The 23910-nt window shown below is 41.1% G+C and overlaps 1 protein-coding gene and 1 pseudogene across 6 annotated transcripts in view; one reads left to right on the plus strand and one right to left on the minus strand.

The window, feature by feature from the left end:
* Positions 1-22413, minus strand: part of LOC149212213 (uncharacterized) — a 34124-nt gene extending 11711 nt beyond the window's left edge. Inside the window, exons 1-5 of one of the 6 annotated variants that reach the window (XR_016250759.1) lie at positions 21764-22411; positions 21562-21609; positions 20237-20299; positions 20019-20084; positions 19475-19923 (exon numbers count right to left, since the gene is read on the minus strand). Coding sequence is in view for 4 of the 6 variants with exons in the window: in XM_089391770.1 (XP_089247896.1) it covers positions 19735-19923; positions 20019-20084; positions 20237-20299; positions 21562-21609; positions 21764-22243 (846 nt within the window). In the remaining 2 variants the exon portion in view is untranslated. Of the gene's footprint in view, positions 1-19281; positions 19924-20018; positions 20085-20236; positions 20300-21561; positions 21610-21763 lie in introns of those variants that run through there. The other 5 variants (XR_016250758.1, XM_089391771.1, XM_089391773.1 and 2 more) reach the window with 5 other exon arrangements.
* On the plus strand, positions 5815-8112 carry LOC149212214 (extra-large guanine nucleotide-binding protein 3 pseudogene; annotated as a pseudogene).
* Positions 22414-23910: the final 1497 nt, after the last annotated feature.

Genomic DNA, 23910 nt, shown 5'->3' on the forward strand with positions numbered 1-23910 from the left:
AAAAATGGCAGGGCGGAGGGTGCGCTGGGGGGTGTCCGGATCTCTGATATGTCCACACTTACCCATCTTTTATTTGTAGATGATGTTCTGATTTTTTTAAATGGATCCTTTCATGACTCATATGCTTTCAAGAACATTTTATCTCTCTTTTGCAAAGCTACAAGAATGGAACCTAATTTTGAAAAGTCCACAATTATCATTGTGACCTGCCAGCCGCATGAGTCAAGATTCGCTAGCCAACAATTTGCCTATGTGAGGCAAGATCTGGATGTTGGACTAAAATATTTGGGCTTCAAATTGAAACCGAATGGTTATTGTATTGCAGACTAGGCTTGGCTCATTGCAAAAATTGAAAGCAGAATCAACATCTAGCAGCAACATTGGCTTTCTAGAGCAGGTCGGCTCACCCTGCTCAAATCGGTACTGGAAGCAATCTCGGTTTATTGGATGACGTTGGCTTGGATTCCCAAAGGAATTCTAAAAAGGATTCAACAAATCTGTTGTCGTTTTCTCTGGAGGGGCCAGAACACAGGGCGAACTTTTACATGGGTTCGCTAGGACTGAATTGGAAAACCTAAAAAATTGGGGGACTGGGGTATAAAAAACCTTCAGCTTTTTGCAGAGGCACTTGCAGCAAAAATGGGTTGGCACATCGTAAATTCTAGAAGCCTTTGGCAGGAGGTTATTTACTATAAATACATCCATCCGCTTACTGTCATGGATTGGATCCGCAGTCCCACCAATTTGTCGTTTGGTGCCTCTATCATCTGGAAAGCGATTACTCAATCCCTCTCCCTCATTAAGAACGAGCTGGCATGGAAAATTGGGAAAGGGGACCAAGTGTGAATTGGCTTGGACACTTGGAGCGGCTGTGGGAATGCTCATATTCTCCCACAGCAACTCTGTAATTATCTCTCTAGAGCAGGCTTTACCCATATTGTGCAGATTACAAACACTGAACAAGACCTGTGGCAGCAACAGCGTTGGTTGGATCACAGGGCGCTCAACATCCCAGATCGATGGAGCGAGGACTGGCAATGCTTCATTGGGGCTCTTAAGGAGGCCAATGTGAGGATCAATGATCAACAAGATGTTCTTATTTGGGCCCCCAACCCCCATGGCAGATATTCCCCAAAAGCTGGTTACACGAATTCTATGGCTTCCTGGGAAAATGGCGATATCTATTGGTGGTGGCGCCATCTATGGAAATTAAAGGCCCCCCCAAAATCCAGATTATTTATGTGGTGCATTCTTATGGAGAAGGCCCCTACTGAACTTAATCTAATGCGAAGGGCGTTCCACAGACCCTCCAAATGTTGCTTGTGCAAACAACACGAGGAAGATACAAACCATTTATTCCTCACCTGCCCTATGACGACTTTCTTCTGGTCAAGGATCACTACTTCCTTGAATTTGCCAACAGCCTGGTCTGGGCAAAATGTTGGCGAGGCTTGGCACAGATGGTGGACAGAAGCACAATCTCATAAAGTCAGGAATCTGCCACTGATTATCTGTTGGGGTATATGGATTAACAAGAACAAAACTATTTTTATGGATGCCACGATAAATTGGGACACCTCCTGTTCAATGTTGCTAGCTATTTATAATTTGATCCCAGATGATCCAGACAACAAGCCCCCTGGGGTCATCATCCCAGAACATATCGACTCTAATTTCCCCTTGGGTTATTTTGATGGATCAGCACAAGCCGAGCACTGTGGGGGGGAGGCTGTATTGCACATCGACAACCTCGTGTAGAATATAAGTTGGTCTGGGCAAGGGTTCCAACAACTATGCAGAACTTAACAATCTTAAACACCTCCTCCTATTTGCAAGAGAACTAAATTGCCAAAAGATTCAAATTTTTGGGGACTCACAGCTCACTATAAACTGGATAAACGATGTATATCACAGTCACTTGCACACACTCAAAGACATATTGGCTGATATCATTACTCTAAAGTCTCAATTTAATTCTTTTGCATGCTCACACATATACAGGGAAAGGAATGAGATCGTTGATCGTCTTTCCAAAGTGGCCGCGCAGCTGAACAGAGGACAATGGAAAATTCAGGAATTCAGGGAGGGCACTTTCTACCATTTCTTCCACCAACCGTTCATGGAGATGAACGGGCTCATCACTAAATGATCCTTTTGATCATTCTTTTTTTGATATTCGGCTCTATGTATATAGTTTTACTGTTATTACCTGTTGTTTTTACTTTATGGGACTGAACTCAGTTTATCTTGTTTTTTTTGATGGACTATCTGGACTTCAATGAAGTTTATTTTCAGTGACATCAAGAATGTAATTTTGTATAAAGCTTTTAACTATAGTTTGAACTGCTCCTCAATGAATGCATCTCATACATGCAGCATTATACATGATGTAATTTTCTTATTTATTAATGAAAATTACGCCTTTTTCCATGGAAGAAAGTAAAGGGGAACCATCCATGTTATTGGGGTAACACCAAGTTAGATCCATTTTAAATATGGACTTAACCTGAGATCCAATTTCTTCAAGTGAAAATTTTTTTTCAAGTCAACATTATTTAAATCTTTTGTACAATTTTTTTTTTTAGATATTTTTAAATTTTTATTTTGGCCATGAGCAAAATTTCAATTTGATGAGGGATGGACAACCTTACACATCATACTGGGGTGTAGAATGAGCCTCTCAGCTTAGATAATTTGGGATAAATGGAAAAGAATTTATAATAAAAGTGAAATTTGAATAAATAGAGAGAAAATTGTTAGCCACTCAAATTCAATAATTTGGGATAAATGGAGATGAACTTGTAATAAAAGCGAAATTTAGGGGTAAATAGAAGGAAAATTGTTAACCACTCAAATATTCAAATTAAAATTAGGAGAGAAGACCCAAATAAGGCCCCAAAGGGAATCTATGAAAATCATGGACTGTGAATTTTTCTGATTTTTTTAGCAGAGGCTCTTAGAGAGTTTTAAGACTCCTTTCTTTCTGATTTGTTTCTGTGGTGCCAATCCCTTCTCTGCTCTGTTTAGCAAAATTTATGAAACAACATTCATCTATCTTGTGGCAATAAGGATTCTGTGGCAGCGTGGGACAGCAACGCCCCTGTTTCTCTCTCGCTAAGGCTGCGGCCCATTTGGATGTGATCTCCTGTGGCAACATATTAACCTGAGGTTTTTTTTTCCCTCTCCTCTGGTTCAGGGCTCTAATCGCCCCTGTTCTCTCTCTAAGGCTGTGGCCCATTTGGTTGTGATCTTCTGCAGTAACACATTGACCTGAGGCTCTATCCCGGCATTTCATGAGGCAGCGTAGGTTTTCTAAAGGGTTAATTTCTGTGAGAGCGAGGGTGATTGGCACTGTGTGGGCAGCAAAACATCATCTAAGCTAGCGGCCCACCCTCAAGTGCTTACCTGTGGCAGCAGAGAGGTTTTGAGGCTCATTTGTGACAGCGGTTTACCTCTGCATTACTATATGAGGCAATTCTGTGGCAACGCCCTAGTTTGTGGCACGAACTGTGGCAACATTGGAGATCGGAGGCTAACAGAGGCAGCAGATCCCTTCTGGGGTCACTTTGTGAAAGCGGATCCCGGCTGAGGGGTTACTGGAGACAGTAGATCCTTTTGGGTGGTCAGCGGAGTCTTGCTGAGGTATTTCTTGTGGCAGCGGCACCCTTTTGAGGATCAATTGTTGCAACGAATCTCTACTGAGGTAGCAGAATCTCTTTTGCAGTCTGGTCTGGGCAGCGAGGTCCATGGGCACCCTGAGTAGCAGTGAGGTGTAATTTGAGTTGTAAATGGTATTGTTAGGACATTTCCTGATGCAGCAAGGAGACTGATGGTCTTGTAAGTCGGTTGTTATGTATTTAAAATAGTCCATGTACAGTGTTGTCGATGTCTGATATTACTGGTACATTCAATAAAGGTTGTCATTATTTATTGATGAATACTATACTGCAAGACTGGCTGGTGTAACAGCACTACAAGTATGATTATAGATTGGTAGTCTGTTATGTACCATTGAAAACCAACTGCTTGTTTACACTGTTGTGCATTCAATATCATCTCTGTTTAAAAAACTTGATGCAAGCTTAGGATACAATCTTGTCATGTGCTTTTTCCCTCCCAAGGGCAACAAATTCCTGAATTCCTTAGGGATACTATAGTGGTATCAAAGCTGGCTGGTTCTCCTGCCAGCCTGGAGAGTTTATTTGAAAAATGTGGCAGCTGGAATTAGTTTTCCCTTTGGGAAGGAGTACGCAGAGTTTTGGAGAAAATGTGAAGATCATAACAAGGACCTAATAAAAAAGATAGAACGAGCTAAAGCATGGGCGAAGGCACACCCTGGTTATTTTATTTCTATAACCATTTCTAGCACCTTCTAACAGGGATCGAACGGGTTCCCACATAAATAAAGCAAGGGCCACTAAACAAGTAAATAATACATAGAATAAAAGTTCTCTTTTAGGTCAATGTGTAAATTGAAAAGATAGGGTCAGCCAAAATCCAATTAGGGGCTGCAGTTCCCTAGGGGGTATGGGAAGAAATGCTGATAAGACCATATTAGGAGACACTGCAACAAACTCAATAGATGAGTGTGACATTTTAAGTGGCGACGGTAACTCTGGTCGAAACAGGAAAGTCAATGTTGCAGATGATAGCAAGAAATTAGATTCCTCAAATGAAGATCCATCTACATGCAGAATACAACAGATTGATTCTTTTATGCATAGCAAGGATGACAACTTGTCAACTAATGGTGGAACTTACTCACGGAGAGTTGGAAATGAGCTACTAGATGGTAGCCTGCAAAATAGAACTGTTATTAAAGGTCAAGGCACGCAAGCACATGGCATCAAGAGTTATATTTTATTACCAGAAATAAACCACCCTGATAGGACTAATCTCATTGCTGGGAAGGGTATTTCTGAAACAAGATTCAAACGGAAGCTCCGTGGTGTAGAAAGTCCTAAAAATGACTCCACCCAAATTACGCACTCTGCAGTTGCAGTGGACTCTTCGAAGGTTGTGTTGATACAAGGAAGAACACATGTCCTATCCTGTGATGATTCTGTACCTGAGAATGCAGATGGAGATGATTGCCCACCTTCGAGTGCCAGTATGATTCCTGGTACCCACAAAACTGAAAACAACAAATTTTACTCAAGTAACGCGGGAGAAAGTATAGAGTTTCTTGAGAAAGCATCAATAGATCTGCGACCAGAATTAAATAGTGTTGAAGAAGGGAAAAAGTTTTCAAGGAAGCTGTCCTTGGAGAAAGTTCACCCACAATTGGAATCTGATCATGCTGGAGAAAGTATGGTTTTTCATGATAGACTGCCCAAGAAAGTCTCCCCACAATCAAAATTTGCCAATGTTGGAGAACATTTAACGTCACTTCAAAAACCATCCCTATGAAGGGGATCACTTTCAACTAGATGACAATCATGTAGGAGAGAGTATGGACCGTGCTCACCTAGAATCAGAAATTGATACTTACGTACATTTAGAATCTAAAGGCACTGGAGAAAGTGAACATATATCCATGGAGGAAGGTCGTCTCCAGTCAGAATTTGGGAAGGATGAGAACAATTCAAATTTATTGAATCCAGTCTTTCTGGAGGCAGAAGCAACATCACATTTAAGAGCATTACAAAGTTCTAAACTTCCGGCAAACTCCACCAAGCCATCTTCATCCGAGTTCGATGAATCCTCTCCTGCTTCAGTCTCACCCTCATTTCATTCTTCACCTCATGAATTGGTCAACTCACATAACAGTGACGCAAAACAATTGGCATAGTAACAAATCAGAATGTGGAACAGATGGATGATGAGGAAGCTGGTCCTTCGCATTTCAATTCTCCAGATCCTTCATTGAGACATGTTGCATCAAATGGTTTGGTCTCAAGAAAATCAGGGAATAAAGACACAGGAGCTGAGCAACGAAGGAAGAAAGGAATGTGTCATAGGTGCCAGAAAACTAATCGGTTGAAAGAGAAAGAAACTTCTCTGGTATGTAATGCTAAATACTGCAACAATTGTGTACTCAAAGCAATGGGGTCAACGCCTGAAGGGCCCAAATGTGTAAGCAGTATTGGCCAACCTATTCAGGAATCAAAGCGGTTGAGTCTGGGTAAGAGCTTGAGAGTGTTGAGCCATCTCCTAAGCACCTTAGAGGTTCAACAAATCATGAAGGCTGAGAAGTAATGCCCAGCAAATCAGTGTGAAAGGAAGGCCAGTTTGGCCCGAAGAAATGGCTATTCTACTTGGTTGTCCTAATCCACCCCGTAAATTAAATCCCGGGGGCTAATGATAAAGTATCTGGATTTTGGGGCATGGTAGACCAGAAGCCAAATCAGATCATAAGTCCACACTTGAATGTAGGGGCTGATCTTCAAGTTGATGCCAGTGGTGGCAAGACAAAGGCTTTTATTAATGAGCGTGAAATCAAATTACTAAAACAGAACTCAAGATGCTGAAGGTGACAGGTGTGCAGTGTGCAAGTGAATTGCACTTTTGGGTTAATGCAGATGGTGCATATCAAGAGGAAGATCATAATATCATTAGAGGAAATATATGGGGCAAGACATATCAAGAGGAAGGTCACAAAACCGTTAAAGGAAATATATGGGGGAAGGCAACAACATGGCTGTTATGCACTTTACTATCATTGCCTACATCTTGTGGGGGTTTTATTGGGGGGGCAGATGTGAATTATCAGTCAAACAGATTGCTTCCTGAATACCTAGAGCCAAGAAAGTTCAAAAGCTTTTATTGCTTGGATATCAAGGATCTGGTACTAGTACCATTTTTATACAGGCAAGAATTATATAAAAGGGTGACAAATTTTCATAGGAAGAGCTGCAAAATATTAAGCTGGTGATACAAAGCAACCTGTACAAATACCTTAGTATCTTGCTAGAGGTTCGTGAGTGTTTCGAGAAAGAAAGTTTGACAGAAAGAGATGACAATGCACAGAATCAACCTATCTCATCTGGGGAGAGTGAACAAGACGCTGATGTTCAAAGTGTTTATTCCATCAACCTAAGATTGAAGGTCCTTTTTCACTGGCTTCTGGAAATTGTGGTGAAGGAGGATTTTGATACCTTTTTCCCAGCTGCCACACGAGTATGCTCCTGCGGTTGAGGAATTATGGAGGGACCCTGTAATTCAAGCTATGTATGCAAGAAAAATTGAGTTGCATGTTCTCCCTGATGTTGCCGGTTACTTTGAAATGGGCTGTTGAGATATCAAGTAATGAATACGATCCAATACGATCCATCAGAATCTGATATTTTATATTCTAAAGGAGTGACTCAAAGTAATGAGTTAGCATTTCTAGAATTTTCACTTGATGATCGTAGTCCAATGTCAGAACCTTATAATGAAAACCTTGATTGTCCAACACCAGCTGTGAAGTATCATCTTATTAGAGTAAATACTAAAGGATTAAATGAAGGATGTAAGTGGCTGGAAATGTTTGAGAATGTACAAGCTGTAATCTTCTGTGTTGCTATGAGTGAATATGACCAAATGTGGGTTGAAGACAACGGTACCTTGAGAAATAAGATGATCTTGAGTAAAGAACTTTTTGAGAATGTTGTGAAGCATTCATGTTTCAGCGATATGCCATTCATTCTATTACTAAATAAATATGACATTTCTGAGGAGAAGATCAACAGAGTGCCACTTACTGTATGTGAGAGGTTTAAGGATTTCAGCCCAGTGAAGGCGCATCACAACAATCAATCACTGGCCCATCAAGCTTACCATTATGTGGCAATGAAATTCAAGGATTTCTATGCATCTCTTAGCAGCCATAAATTGTTTGTATGGCAAATGAAGGCTCAAGATCGCAGCACAGTGAATGAAGCCTTCAAAAATATTTGTAAGGTTTTAAAGTGGGCTGCATATGTGCAAGAACAGGTCTTGCAATACACGAACATGCAATTGCTTGAGGACAAGTGACATCAGGATGTAATGTTCCAAACTTAAACAAACAGTGATACATAAAAACCAATTTGATTATTGCACAGAAAAATTAAACTATCATCAAATATTCAATACACAACAGAAATGGGAACCAGCTGAGCCATTTTATTTAGTAATGGAGCAATGTACAATAGTATGGAAAGAGCAACTGGGCTTGCCTCAAGGGCAAGTTAGACAGAACCCAGGTGTCAACAGTAATCCCAAATGCTAGAAAGCAACTGCTCCTTTAAATCTCTGTGCTGTCTCCCAGCTACGGCAACTGCTGGCTGGAAAGGTGCTGCAAGAAACCCCGCCTCTGGTGCTCAGAAAATTCTGAAATTTCAGCCACAAACTCCTTGGCCAAAACCCAGAAAAACCCAGAAAGGGTTTGGCCTATCTCCAACCACCCAATTTCAACCTCCTCTATGGCCTACGCCCTCCAAGTAGCTACAGCAAAACGACCTGCAAGAAATGGCCACAAAGTCCTCCAAGCTCTGAAATCGAAGCAAACATCACTCCAAATATCTCCTCTAACCTCCACGACAAAGCTTAGCCCCAAGGACTGATACTCTACCCACCAGATGAGCTCCCACACACTGCTTCTGCGCTGACCCAAGAAGTGCGAAAATCACACTGCCAAACTTGATGCCCAATCAGCCCCCAAACTCCCCCAGAGGCTGGCAATCCTCCGTAGCCTCTTCTCCGGAAAATCCCACAGCAAAACTCTCCTACTCAACCCCACAAACAACTCGACTTCCTCTCTCCCTGCGTCTTCCAGAAATACGGACCCCCTGGAAGGAAATGCTACTGCTAGAAACCACAACGAGAATCTCCTCTCGAAGAAGAAGGAAACCTTCCTAGGGTGGCGCTTGAAGTCCCCCGAAGAAAAGATGAGCTCTCAGCCTGAAGAACTCGTGCTAAATAGCCAGTGACTCAGCTAAGCAGCTCGAGCAACCAAGAGAAATCGATATACAGTCATGAATGATTTGAGAAGAGAGAGTTGTCCTCCTTATATAGTTTTTGTGGGGGATTTTCCCTCCATTTCGTCCTCCATCATGGGCCCCACTTAACCAACGCCATGCAAAAGTTATCTCCCTCTATGCATATCGAACTAGGGAGTGCGTAATTCCCTAGTGAGGGTGGCCTCCATGTGTAACTTAACTTTAATACAAAACATCTTCTCCTAGTTTAATCTCCTAATAGCATCGAATGGGGTCCACTACTCCAAAATTGGCCCCATAATATAAAATTAAATCTTGTTCCAAAATTATTTAGGAAGGGACATTACAGTCCTCCCCTCCCAAATGTTGCTTGTCCCCAAGCAACTTCAATGTCGGATGCTCCAAAATGTGCTCTCCCTCCCAAGTGGCATCCTCATTTGGTAGATTCTTCCATCGCACCAAATGTTCTCTGATTATCCTGCTCCTAAGCTTCCTCTCTCTGGTTTCCAAGATGGCTTCTGGCTCTAAGATCAAATGCCCCTCATCATCAAGCGGAGGCAACTCCATGACTGTTGTAACCTGCTACCCCAACACCCTCTTGAGGCATGATACATGAAAGATGTTATGAATCCTGCTCCCTGGTGGTAGCTCCAACTCGTAAGCCACCTCTCCAACTCTTTTTCTCACTCTATACGGCCCAAAGAATCTCGGTTGCAGCTTTTCTGCCCCCTTCTACTTGAGTGTGGACTGTCGGTACAACTGCAATCAAAGGTAGACCAAGTCACCCTCAAAATGTCTCTCTACTCGGTGCCAATCAACATACATCTTCTGCTGGTTTTGAGTTGCTTGTAAGTTATCCTTAAGAGCCTTGAGGATATCTTGGCTCTCCAGGATCCAATCCTTGGCCTTTGGGGCCCTGCTGTCTCCAAAAACAATATCAGCAAAAGATAAAGCATCATAACCATATAAAGCACGGAAAGGAGTCATACCAATGGACATATGATAGGTGGTGTTGTAACAATACTCTCCCAAGTGCAACCATCGAATCCAAGCCCTCTGCTGCCCTGTCACATAATTCCTGAGATAACCCTCTAACCACTTGTTCACCCTCTCTGTCTAACCATCGGTCTGCGGATGATAGCTGGTGCTCTGGGTGAGCTCAGTGCCGACTAATCTGAATAGCTCCTGCCAAAATCTTCCCATGAATCGGCTATCCCTGTCACTGACTATGGTCTTCGGGAGTCTGTGCAGACGAAAGACCTCCCTAAAGAACAACTCTGCCACCTATGAAGCTGAAGATCGTGTTGGTATGGCAAAGAAGTGTGCAAACTTGGTCAACTGATCGACCACTACAAAAATACAATCCTTCCCTTGTACTGAGGGAAGTCCAGTAATGAAGTCCATAGAGATGCTCCCCCATTTCCCCTTAGGGATGGGAAGAGGCTGCAACGATCTCGCTGGATGGGTCAACTCTCCCTTATTCTTCTGGCAAGCTTCGCACTCCTGTACACGCCTTAGTACATCTCCCTTGAGGCCCTTGCAAGTGAAGCATTCTCCCACTGCCATATATGTCTTCCTAAATCCCTGGTGCCTAGACAAAGGAGAATCATGAGCTGCCCGAAGGACGCGCTCCCTCCACTGTGATCCTGAAACCAGAAATATACATCAATTATAATAAATGACCTCGTCCATCACCTTGTATCGCTCATTTGCATAGCTACCCTCCAAGATGTCGCACGTCTGACGATCCTTGGAGTATTCTACCAATAATTGGGCCTTCCAATCATGACAGATGCTCATGAGTGAAAGCCCGACTGGTCTCCTAGATAGTGCATCCGCCACTATATTGTGCTTTCCCCGCACATACTCAATATCAAAATCATAGGCCTGCACTTTACTGACCCATCTCTGTTGTCTGTCATTGAGGCCCTGCTGCCCCATAAAATGGCGAAGACTATTGTGGTCTGTCTTCACCCGAAATCGATTCCCCACCAAATACTGTCTAAATTTGGCCAATGCATGCATTATGGCCAACATCTCCTTGTCGTAAATGGAATACGACATCTCATGAGGTAGAAGCTTCCTACTCTCAAAAACAATGGGGTGCCCATCTTGGGACAAGACCGCCCAATCCCTACACATGATGCATCGCACTCCAATGTGAAAGGTTGAGAAAAATATGGAAGTGCTAGAACCGGACAGCAACTCATCACCTCCTTGAGGCGATCAAACGTTGTCTGAGCTTCCTCGCTCCATGCAAAGGCCCCTTTCTTAGTCAAATCAGTAAGGGGTGTTGCCAACTGTGAGAAGCCCTTCACGAACTTCTGATAATAAGTACAGATGCCCAAAAACCCTCTCAATGTTGTCACATCCCAGGGCTCCAGCCAATCTCGAATGGCCCGAATCTTCTCCTCATGCACCTTGACCCCATCTGCACCGATGATGTGTCCCAAATAAAGCATCTCTGTCAACCCAAACTCGCACTTAGACATCTTCGCGTAGAACTGTTGCTCCTCCAATATACGCAAGACTATCTCCAAGTGCTGCAGGTGCTCCTCCCATGTCCTGTTGTAGATCAAGATGTCATCAAAGAATACCAGTACAAACCTCCTCAGCTAGCCTCAGAACACATGGTTCATACATGACTGAAAAGTAGTTGGTGCATTGGTCAACCCAAAGGACATGACCAAGAACTCGAAATGCCCATAATGACATCTAAGGGTTGTCTTCGGAATGTCTTGCTCTCTCACCCGAATCTGATGATACCCTGATCGCAGATCTATCTTAGAGAAGTACTTGGCCCCTCTAAGTTCGTCCATCAACTCGTCAATGTGCGGAATGGGATACCTGTTCTTCAACGTCTTCTTGTTGAGGGCCCTGTAGTTAATACACATGCGAAGAGTCTCGTCCTTCTTTACCAAGACAACTAAGGAAGAAAACGGACTAGAACTCGGTCTGATGTGACCCAATGCCAACAACTCCTGGATGGCTCTCTCGATCTCATCCTTATAGGCTTTGGGATGCCTATAGGGTGTGGTGATGACTGCCTGCACATCAGGCTCCAACTCTATAGTGTGCTCAAATCCTCTGTCAGGTGGTTGCCCTGGTGGTATATCTCCAAAAACTACTGGATATTTATCCAGTACTGCCTGTATGTCCGGATGCAGTGGTGTGGTCTTCCCTCTAACCTCTGAAATCCTTAGCTCTACTACCCATGCTATGTCACCATGCCTTAAATCGGCCTCCATCAGATGAGTTGAAACTGTCTAAGGGGGGTACAAATGCATGCCCCTAAGAACCACCGGCTTGCCATCTGGCCCAGTAAACTCCATCACCAATTGTTTCCAATCGGTGGTAACCTGACCAAGGGAATACAACCATTGGATACCCAGCACCACATTGGTGTCTGGTACATCCACCACGAATACAGAGCGGGAACATATCGAGTACACTGCATAGTCTTGTCCCCAAAATCCCTCAAACTATGTAGTGGTGAAACCCCTCCACTGGACCATCTAAGCATCAATAAAATTGTGGGTGGCCCCACTATCTACCAAGACTGAAACACGCTGCCCCTGCACCGTACCTCTGATCCTCAAAGTCAAGAATTTGGGAATCCCGCACAAGGAAGCTAGGACTCCCCTTGTTGGTGCGAAGGATGCTCCTCCCTGAGGTGGTGGTGGTGGTGGTGGTCCATTCCCTGTTGTCTCCTCACTGTCTCTGCCACCAAACTCCAACTCCTCATCATCCTCTTGATCATTGTCTAAGAAGACCTCGATGTAATGGGCCTTGCCTACTCTGCACTGATGACCAGGTGCCCAAGGCTCGCGACATGTAAAGCATAGCTTCTTCCTCCTGAGGTCCCTCCTTGTCTCGTCATCCAACTAGCCACACCCTTGGGTTGCTCTCTGTGTTATGGGTGCTCGAGTGTCACTTCCCTTCTGAGGGTAGGGAGTGCGTGTAGGAAATGGAGCTTGAGCCTTGGGAATGGCCCCCCTGCAAATCCCGAGTGCAAGATACTGACTCCAGAAGAGTCGATGGTTTGCGAGACTTTACCAGTCCTCACAATGGTTTTGTCAATCCCTCTACAAATGTGTATACACTCCTCGTATCTGACAAATCAAGCACCACGACTGAGACCCTCAAAAACTTTGAGATATAATGCTTTGGATGCCCTGTCTGTCGGCGCTGGGTCAACTCCCTGAAGTGAGCCTTTGGATCTTTCCGATCAAAGCGCTCCACTACTCTCCTTGTGAACTTCTCATAGGAGGTCTCGCTAGCTTGTCCTAGAGTGGACAAACCATGAAACCATCAATCGTGTGCCTCCCCCTCCATGTGCAATGTGGCCATCTTGATGGATTCTTCTTCATTCATTCGATTCAACTGGAAGTATGTGTCCAGCGTCTCCACCCAAGCAAGTGTTATGCACTTGGAAGTGCTATCATATGTAAGGAAACACATTTTTCCAATAGAGCGATGCAACTCATAGTTCTGAGTACCATAGCCTTTCCCCTTCTCATTCTGCTTGAGCTTGCAAAAGTCTCTGAAGGTCAGAGCCTCTCTGAAGTCTGCCCCCATGGATTTCCATTCCCAGAAATGCTCCCCCATCGACGATGAATCCTCACCTCCACCAGTCTCTTCCTGCGCCAAAGGTATACAAGACAGTAAAGTAGCTCGAGCTGGCTCGCTCGAGGATGGTCGTTGCGCAGTGAAAGAAGGATGATCGAATTGTTGAGGCCCCAGAAGTCTCTCCAATTACAAATTCTCGGTGAGTGCTTCGCTCCCAGTTCTGCATTTTGATCTCATCCAACATCTCCTTCTACCCCTTTGCCAAATCATTCAAAGCCTTCAAGGGACTATCGAAAGCCATCTCCTCCTTGCTCTTGGGTTCACCCATATCTTCTGCTACTGCACCCTTCCCACGATCCTCCGTGTCTGGAGTAATCTCCACTCCCTTTCTCTGTTCCAGTACTTTTGCCTTCTATCAGTGATATTTTGCTGGTCTTCTTCACTCATAGAAAATTTTCCCCACGACTAGGCCAGAATATAAGCTTTGATACCACTGTAATGTTCCAAACTTAAACAAATAGTGATACAGAAAAGCCAATTCGATTATTGCACAGAAAAATTAAACTATCAGCAAATACTCAATACACAACAAAATTGGAACCAGCTGAGCCATTTTATTTAGTAACGGAGCAATGTACAATAGTATGTAAAGAGCACCTGGGCTAGACAGAATCCAGGTGTTGACAGTAATCCCAAATGCTAGAAAGCAACTGCTCGTCTAAAGCTCTGTGTTGTCTCCTAGCTACGGCAACTGCTGGTTGGAAAGGTGCTGCAAGAAACCCCCCCTCTGGTGCTCAGAAAATTCTGAAATTCCAGCCACAAACGCCTTGGCAAAAACCCAGAAAAACCCAAAAAGGGTTTGGCCTATATCCAGATTCCAACCACCCAATTTCGACCTCCTCTATGGCCTACGCCCTCCAAGTAGCAAAACGGCCTGCAAGAAATGGCCACAAAGTCCTCCTCCAAGCTCTGAAATGGAAGCAAACACCACTCCAAATATCTCTTCTAACCTCCACGACAAAGCTCAGCCCCGAGGACTGATACTCTACCCACCAGATGAACTCCCACACATTGCTTCTGCACTGGCCCAAGAAGTGCAAAAATCATACTGCCAAACCTAAAGCCCAATCAGTCCCCAAACTCCTCCAAAGGCTGGCAATCCTCCTTAGCCTCTTCTCCGGAAAATCCCACAACAAAACTCTCCTACTCAGCTCCACAAACAACTCGACTTCCTCTCTCCCTGCATCCTCCAAAAATACGCACCACCTGGAAGGAAATGCTACTGCTAGAAACCACAACGAGAATCTCCTCCTGAAGAAATGAAGGAAACCTTCCTAGGGTGGCGCTCGAAGTCCCCCGAAGAAAGGATAAGCTCTCCACCTGAAGAACTCATGCTAAATAGCCAGTGACTCGACTAAGCAACTCGAGCAACCAAGAGAAATCGATATACACTCACGAATGATTTGAGAAGAGAGAGTTGCCCCCTTATATAGTTTTCGTGGGGGAATTTTCCCTCCATTTTGTCCTCCATCATGGGCCCCACTTAACCAACGCCATGCAAAAGGTATCTCCCTCTCTATGCATATCGAACTAGGGAGTGCATAATTCCCTAGTGAGGGTGGCCTCTGTGTGTAACTTAACTTTAAAACAAAACAGCTTCTCCTAGTCTAATCTCCTAATAGCATCAAATGGGGTCCACTACTCCAAAATTGGCCCCATAATACAAAATTAAATCTTGTTCCTAAATTATTTAGTAAGGGACATTACACAGGAAGGGAGGATTGTAATGTCCTCTTCTAATTAAATAGCCCAAGGATGACAAAGTAACCTATATAACCCCATAGGCTATGGTCTTTTATAAAAGGGGAAACCCATTATTTGATGATATTGGCGTAACATTAAATAATTTGGGGTAAATAGAGGGCAATGTTGCACGAAGCGAGGACGAAACGGGGACGCGGAAGCGTCATTTTCCAAAAATCTAGGAAGCAAAGCGTCTGCTATATATATATATTTATATATTTATATTTTTTTGCATTTATACTCAAAACAAACATCCCAAATACCAAATTAGTTGTAGAAGACATGAAAACATGCATATTTTTGCATAAATCAAGATAAATATAACATCCATTGTGCATTAATGATTAATTATTCGAGCATCAACCACTTAGATGCATCAACCATCTAGAATCTAGATTCTTCTCCTCTTGTCTAGCCTTTGCCTCTACCTCAATTGTCTAGGGATATTATTCAACATTGCCCAATTTTGATCAAACTACCTAATCCAAGACTTAAAATATGGTAGAAAAAGCTTAACATGCTTGATCGATGATTTTGACTTGATTGAAAGGTAATTTTTTGCTAAGGGTGTGACAAAGGAGTTCAACAATTAACACACCAACACTAGGGTGCATATAGGGCTTGGTGCTCTTGATTAAATACTAATCACATACCTTCGTACTTGATATAATTTAATGAAATGCCACAATCCCATTGATCTTGAATTCCTGAAAACTGTTAAGTCTGCTGAATTTTGAATAGGATATGAAATTCTATTTTCTCCATATGAAGTCCAATGACGCTGGAACCACTCTCAAACATTCTGAGTCATTTCATGGTAATGTTAAAAATTTAAGTAAAATGATGAAAATGAAAAATAAAGGAGAATGTCACTTAAATAAAGGAGAATATAAAAAATAAAGGAGAATGTCACTTTTACTTTAAGAATTTAACATTACCATGAGGGATGAATGGGGGCTTGATTCCCTTCATTCCTCAATCCTAACCCAAGGTGGACCCACCCCCAACAAGCAAACTCACCAAAAAATTAAAACTAAAAAAAAAAGAACTGATTTTTTTAGGCCGCGCAGCGCACTTTTCCGAAGCACGCACGGAATCGATATGGCCTCCGAAGCGTCATACGAAATGAGCTTTGGAAATTCCGAAACGCGTTTCAGAAGGACACTTCCAGAATTTCCAAGAAGCGTCATTATCAGTTCGAAACGTGTTTCGAAATTTTGGAACCGCATTTCAGGAGGTGCTTCCTGGATGCATCCATACGGACCGTGTTTCGGGGGTTAGATCCGGGGGGGCATTTTCTGCAACATTGATAGAGGGACAAATTTGGGGTAAATGGAGGGAAGATTGTTAGCCACTCAAATTCAAATTAGGAGGGCAGACCACAAAGGGAATCTATAAAAAAACTAGAGAATAATCATTTTTATCATCATGGATTATGGATCTTTCTGATTTTTGAGTTGAGGTTCTTGGAGGGTTTTGAGACCCCTTTCTTTCTAATTGGTTTTGGTGATGAAAGCTTCCACCCTACCAATGCCTTTTCTGTACTCTGTTTAGCAAAATTTCTGAAGCAGCACTCATCTATCTTCTGGCAATAAGGATTCTGTGGCAGCAGCGAGCAAGTGTGGGACAGCAAGGGTTATGAGGTATTGTTTTGAACAGAAAAGTATCTCTGAGGAAGCAGAAGTGTTTTTTTTTTTTTTTTTCTGTGGGTCCAGGGCACTAATTACCCTTGTTTCTCTCTCCCTGAGGCTGCAAACCATTTGGATGTGATGTCCTGTGGCAGCGCACTGACCTGAGGCTCCATTGGGCAGCAGATGGCATGTCCTGAGGCAGCGTAGGGTTTCTGAAGGGTTAATTTGTGTGGCATCCAGGGTGACTGGCACTGTTTGGGCAACAAAATATCATCTAAGCCAGTGGCCCATCCTCAAGTGCTTACCTGTGGCAGTGGAGAGGTTTTGAGCAATGCCCTAGTTTGGAGCATGAACTGTGGCAGCATTGGAGATTGGAGGCTCTGTTAGAGGCAGCAGATCCCTTCTGGAGGTCACTTTGTGACAGCAGATCCTGGCTGAAGGGTTACTGGGGACAGTAGACCCTTTCGGATGGTCAGCGGAGTCTTGCTGAGTTATTTCTTGTGGCAGTGGCACCCTTTTGATGATTAATTGTTGCAACAGATCTCTACTGAGGTAGCAGAATCTCTTTTGCAGTCTTGTCTGGGCAGCGAGGTCCATTTTGGCACCCTGAATAGCAGTGAGGTGCAATCTGAGCAGTAAATGGTATTGTTAGGATGTTTCCTGAAGCAGCAAGGAGACTGATGGTCTTGTAAGTTGGCTGTTCTGTTTTTAAAACAGTCCATGTACAGTGTTGTTGATGTCTTATATTATTGGTACATTCAATAAAGGTTGTCATTGTTTATTGATGAATACAACGCAAGACTGGCTGGTGTAACAGCACTACAAACACGATTATAGATTGATAGTCTGTTATGTACTATTGAAGAACAACTACTTATTTACACTGTTGTGCATTCAGTATCATCTCTGTTTCAAATACTGTGATGCAAGCTTAGGATACAATCTTGTCATGCGCTTTTTTCATCTCTAAGAGCAAGAATTTCCTAAGGGATATTAAAAATTACAAACAAAGTGCTTGATTATCATAATGTATTGATATTTTTTTCATTTTTTATTAAATTGAATTTATAATAACTATTAATAAATTAAATACGTATAGCATTAATAACCTAATTAGTACCTGAATATTAGTTTGTCTTCTAGTGGTAGTTGGGATGTTTGTCCGTAGTTGTGATGTTATGATGATGATAAAAGTTCAAAATCAACAAGTAAGCTGTCCTGTATTTGACGAAGTTTTTCCAGTGGGTCATGTGCTCTCTTCTAATATCTCTATTGACTGAATGAACATTAAATGCAAAACAAATATACCTGAATAAATGTTCTTCTGTTGTAGCCCCTGCACTCCTGAACAATAAGCAATTTGCTAATAAAAACTTGACTAAAGTCACATCCACACCCTCAATAAAAAACAGTTTACTAATGAAAACTTACTTCAGCTAAACTCAGAAGAAAACTCAAGTTAAAAGCTCCTTTGTTACTACACTCCGTAACAAAAAGCAATTTACTGATAAAAAATTGCTTACCTGAATAAATACCCCTGTTGTAGCATCTACACTCAACAATAAAAACAATTTACTAATAAAAACTTACGTTAACTAGGGTTCAATTCAGAAACTCAAAGAAAGCTCAAGTTAAAAATTCCCTTGAAATCTTGCCAATATGTCTACTTAAAAACACTCGAAACCTTGCCAATAAGTATGCCACTACAAAAAACTCGAAACCTTGCCAAATTTAACGTCTCCTGCTGTTTTGAAAGAATTTGAATATATTATGTCTAATATAATTGGGTTTCCAAACTTTTGCCGAGTTTCAGGCAAGTCAAACTACAAGTGGTGATTAGATTGCCCCAGCTATATAAAGAGCTGGTAATTACATAGTCAAAGACAGCCGGCGAGTCTTTCTGTCTGGACTCTGTCCATATAACTGTAACCTAGAATTTCTACCGGATTCCTTACGATGCAAAGCACTAATTCTAGAATTTCTATTGGATTCCTTATGATGCAAAGCACCATTCTTGTCTCTGCATGTTGGTCATTTCATATATATTGTTTTCATTATCAACCGAGTTTCCTTATTAAATTATAGATATAGACACAAAGCCCTTAACATTACATTGTCTTTGGCATTTAAACCAAAAGATTTAGATTAATTCTATATATGATGGTTATCCCAGATCTATCTTTTCATTATCAACCCAGTTTCCTTATTAGATATCTTCAGATTGCATTGCCTTTAGCATTTAAATTTTAAACCAAGATTGAACATTGTCTTTGGCATTAAAACCAAGAGATATGGGCAAACCAGCCATGTATCTTGCATTTATGGTACAATTAACTTTGGACTATCATGATAGAAACTTAGAAAAACTGAAGTGAATCCTTCAACAAAACTTAGATTAATGAATGTAGAAATAATACAAAATTGAGCTTACATAGATCCAAAGAATGATATACTTTGGAATGCTTTTCCAGGCACTGAAAAAAGAACAACTATCCTCATTCTTTAAAAGCCAATGGCTAGAGCGTGTAACCAGCATGGTTGCAACCTTTATAAAAGAAATACTCCCACCTTAACTGGGGATATTTCCCTCCTTTGAGCTCTTTCCTTCACCTCCTTGCCTCTGCAGCAGTTGCAGCCTAGTTCTTTTACTTTGGCATTTGGTTATGAAGATCATTTGAAATGTTAGTGTCAAACAAATATTCATCCGAAACATTCAGATAAAGAAAACCTGAACAGACAGTATCCTGTGTAGGCATCGCACCATCCTTCTCAAACCCAAATGAGGACTCAGGGGAACAAGCAAACATTTCCCATCCAAGCCTATGTGACTAGTCATACGCCGAGACTAAAGCTGAATTACTAGAAAATATCTCAGATTTCTCATGCACATCACATCTTTGAAAATCATCACATGAAGTAGCTGTTTCTGTTTCCCGTCTGGTATCTGAATGAGATGATGATGGTCGAGATGTGTAAGGCATGTTTTGCTCTTGCCTTTTCCGAAGGCACAATGCCAACTGCAAAACGCATCAAAAAGTATCTTTCAGTAAAAACGAATATCTTTGTCTCCTATTTGCAAATATAGACGAGGGGAAATAAGGTGGTCAGAGACCCAGATGGGATTATGTACATGGCGATCTTTCAAGTCTTGAATTTCTTTCCTCCGCTGCTCTACCTCCTGGTCCAAACACAAAACTTGTGAGCAACCTCCCCTTTGAGCAAAACAGATAAACAACACATGGGAACTTTCCAATTTCACTAAACCATGACACATCTCAGGAAAAAGTAACAATAGGTCAAACACGAAATAAGTGAATAAAGAAATCCAACCTTTATCAATCTTGAATTTTCTAAGGTTTCTTCCTCCATCATCTCTGTTAGTTCCCGATAGGTCTGAATTGAACAAAATGTTGAATTTTTAGTCTTACTATAAAAAGTTGCTCTCTACTCTCAAAGCAATAAGAAAATCATCTATACCCATTCACATGCAATGCCTATCCGTGTGAATATATACGTTTGCAGGCAGTTGCATCTGCAAAGACACATAGACATGCACAAAGACATATACATACCTACATATGCATATTTATCTATACATACACACATATTTGCCCATATACACACACATGCTTACATCTAAAGCAATGTACATTCACATATAAAATATACGCATTAACAAAGTTAGTAGAGAATGTGGGTGAATATTTATTTATACACACTGGTATGTATGTACTCAAAAGTTAAAACAAACATATATATATGTATTAGTTTAAATCTATCTTAATTCTAGATCTATCAATCATCAAGAGCTTTTTACTCTGAAAGAGATTTGCACATCAAGTGATTTGATTCCTCTTCGCACTTGGTAGATCCAGAGTTAAGATGGATCTAGGCTGATCTTTCCCCCTTTAAATAAGTTATATTCCAAATAAATACTATAGGTGAATACCATGAGTAAATAAGTTATTTTTATTTTACCATAAGATTATTATTATCTTTACTATTTTATTACTTTTGTTCACATAACAAGACAAGACAAAGTAGAACGTTACAACATCTCTTCCATATTAGACTGGAGAGTGTCTCTCAGTACAATAAACACAAAAGTAATGACAGAAACATACAATACACATCTATATGTATACACTGCCATAAACACATATACACGTCATAAGGTACATACATTACGCATATCTACATGCATACACAGCAATAAATAGAGAAATATATATATATAACACAAGGGCATTGACAAATACATAGATACATATACACTATAAAAGTGTGGTAGCAGACGCACAATACATATATGCTTACAATTTCAGTCTTTATGACTCGGAAGCATCTCCAAATCACCTTCATCCTAGTAAATGGGCACAGTGAACCATCTAAGTCCAATAGTTTGCCTTTGCATGCCTAAAAATAAGGCAAATCCCATCCAAGAAAATGACACAAACAAACTAAAAACACATGTACAAATTTAAAGTGTCATAGACAGAGGTATATACAGATACATATATTGAGTGGCAATGACATGCACATACAATACATGTCTATATGTATGCATACAAACATGCTACTGGGTAGACACACTGTCTTCTCTCTCATCAACATTATCAATAAGAATGGCAGAGCAGGTTGAAGGCTGTGCATACCTTTTTCTTTGGCGCTCTTTTCCTGGGCCGAGTCTCAGCTATCACATTCTGCATTTCAAGCATTTCAATGAAAAAACACTCAGACCTATCTCAGAATTTTCAAAATCCAAGGAACCAATCAATTAGGAGCAAGAATCAAAACCTCTAACGCCAAAAAAACCAGGGGCCCAACATTAGAACTCGCAGATTAGAGACCACTTACCTCTGAGTTGAGACGAGAAGTGCGTGACAGGCTTCGTGTCGGTGGAGAGGGGGGAGCCATAGCCATGGCGCCATGTTCAAGCTCATTATCATTTTCGCTCGCAGAGATAGCGAATGGCCTCCGTTGGGTGTAGTGGGTGGCGCTGGACTCTTTTCCCTGAATGGTGGATCGCCTGCGCTTTGTCCCCCATTGAAGAACCAGTCTCTTGTTGGAATAGCAAAAGAGGATAAGAATGTCTGCAACCTCAATTTCATATGCTGTAAACTGAGAATCCTCAGAAATCCCAATCCTACTGTGTTTCATGTTTTCAATATCTCTTCTGCTCCCGCTGCTCATTAAATCTCTGCCATTATACTGTACTCGAGCATTATAGAAGAGAAGAGAGCATAGCTGGATGAATGCTGGGATTGGGACTGGAATTGTTATTGCGATGGGATAGTAGTTGCGTTTAATTGGCATCACCACCATTGTCTTCGTCATCGACTGGAATTGAGAGAGTGAAGTCTGCCCTTTCTTCCATTATGAGCATGCCACGTGGTTGCTTACCTTGCTTGTAAGCCAGTTAGTCTCTTAATTTTTAGGGTTCTTTTGGGGTCCGCCTGCCGCAAGTTCAACTATTATAACCACTCTGAATGTTCTCGGATTTTTAGTTGTCCACGCTGTACAAGCTATGATTCTTTAAAACTATCCCAACTCAGAATTTAGGGTATTTGTGTTATATTCGTAGTGAGTCGATGTAACATTTACATTGTATAATTTATTTTGTAATATTTTTTAAATAATAAGAATTTTTTTAGAAGATTTTTTGGCGAAATCACATTCAATGTATTTGTCAATTCATTTCGAACTAACGAGTGTGGTTTATCATCAGGACAAATTGAAGATTCAGATCCAGGCTGCATGTTAAACAGACAAAGTAGAACATCCAATTGCTAATAAGAATTTGTTTGGGTTAGCAAGTGTGGTTCATCGTTAGGACAAGTTGAAGATTCAGATCCAGACTGCATGTTAAATAGACAGAGCAGAACATCCAACGGCTAATAAGAATTTGTTTGGGTCAGTCTTATAGCGTTATATTAATATTGGGTTTGGAGTATGTTTTAAAATTGTTTTTATTTATTTGGTTAAGAGTTCGTCTTTCTCAGATTTAAGGAAAGGGTTTGGAGTATGTTTTAAAATTGTTTTTATTTATTTGGTTAAGAGTTCGTCTTTCTCAGATTTAAGGAAAGAGTTTCTCAGACATAAGGAAACAGAGTATGTTTTAAAATTGTTTTTATTTGGTTAAGAGTTCATCTTTCTCGAATTTAAGGAAAGAGTTTCTCGGACAAAAGGAAACGGAGTATGTTTTAAAATTGTTTTTATTTGGTTAAGAGTTCATCTTTCTCGGATTTAAGGAAAGAGTTTCTCAGACATAAGGAAACGGAGTATGTTTTAAAATTGTTTTTATTTGGTTAAGAGTTCGTCTTTCTCGGATTTAAGGAAAGAGTTTCTCAGACATAAGGAAACAGGGTCAAGATCCAGAGGCATCTCGCAAGAGTGAAAGCCTACCCCTTATGGACCACCAGTGGGTTATTCCAGGTGGCGTGGTTCTGGTTTTGTAGAGTGGTCGTGATTTTCCTTAAATAACAATGATGAGTTAGCCTGCAAATGGTGTGGTTTTTCTTAAATAATAACTCATGCATTGCGGATAAGAGCTAGAGAGGTTGTCTTCACTGCTAGTTTGATAACTAAATTATGATAGGTTATCCAACCTGTAAAAAAAAATATTAAATAAATTATATTAATATAATTTTTTTATGATGAAAGTATTGTGTTTTTTAATGTAAATTTGATCATTGTGGAAATAGTTATTATTTGTGTTTTGTAAGGACTTAAATTTTCACTCTTGTAAAATGATTTTAAGTTTTAGGTAGTTAACTTATTTTTTTACTTCTGAGAAAAAAAAAATTCAACTAATTTAAAATCATTTTTATTTTTGGTTGAGGGATAATTCTTTATTTTTGTGTGAAGTTAGGCACTTTATATTATTGTGAAAAAGGAGTTACATGGTCTTTATTTTTGTCTGTTCAAAAAATAATTGTCTCTAGACTACTGATGGACCACCAAACCATAAACATAAGTTCAAAATTTTGAAGTTTTTGAGACAT

This window comes from Pinus tabuliformis, chromosome 1_1 (assembly GCF_031772625.1).
Source record: "Pinus tabuliformis cultivar Carrire ecotype Pingquan chromosome 1_1, CPIR1, whole genome shotgun sequence".
Classification (NCBI taxonomy): Eukaryota; Viridiplantae; Streptophyta; class Pinopsida; order Pinales; family Pinaceae; genus Pinus; species Pinus tabuliformis.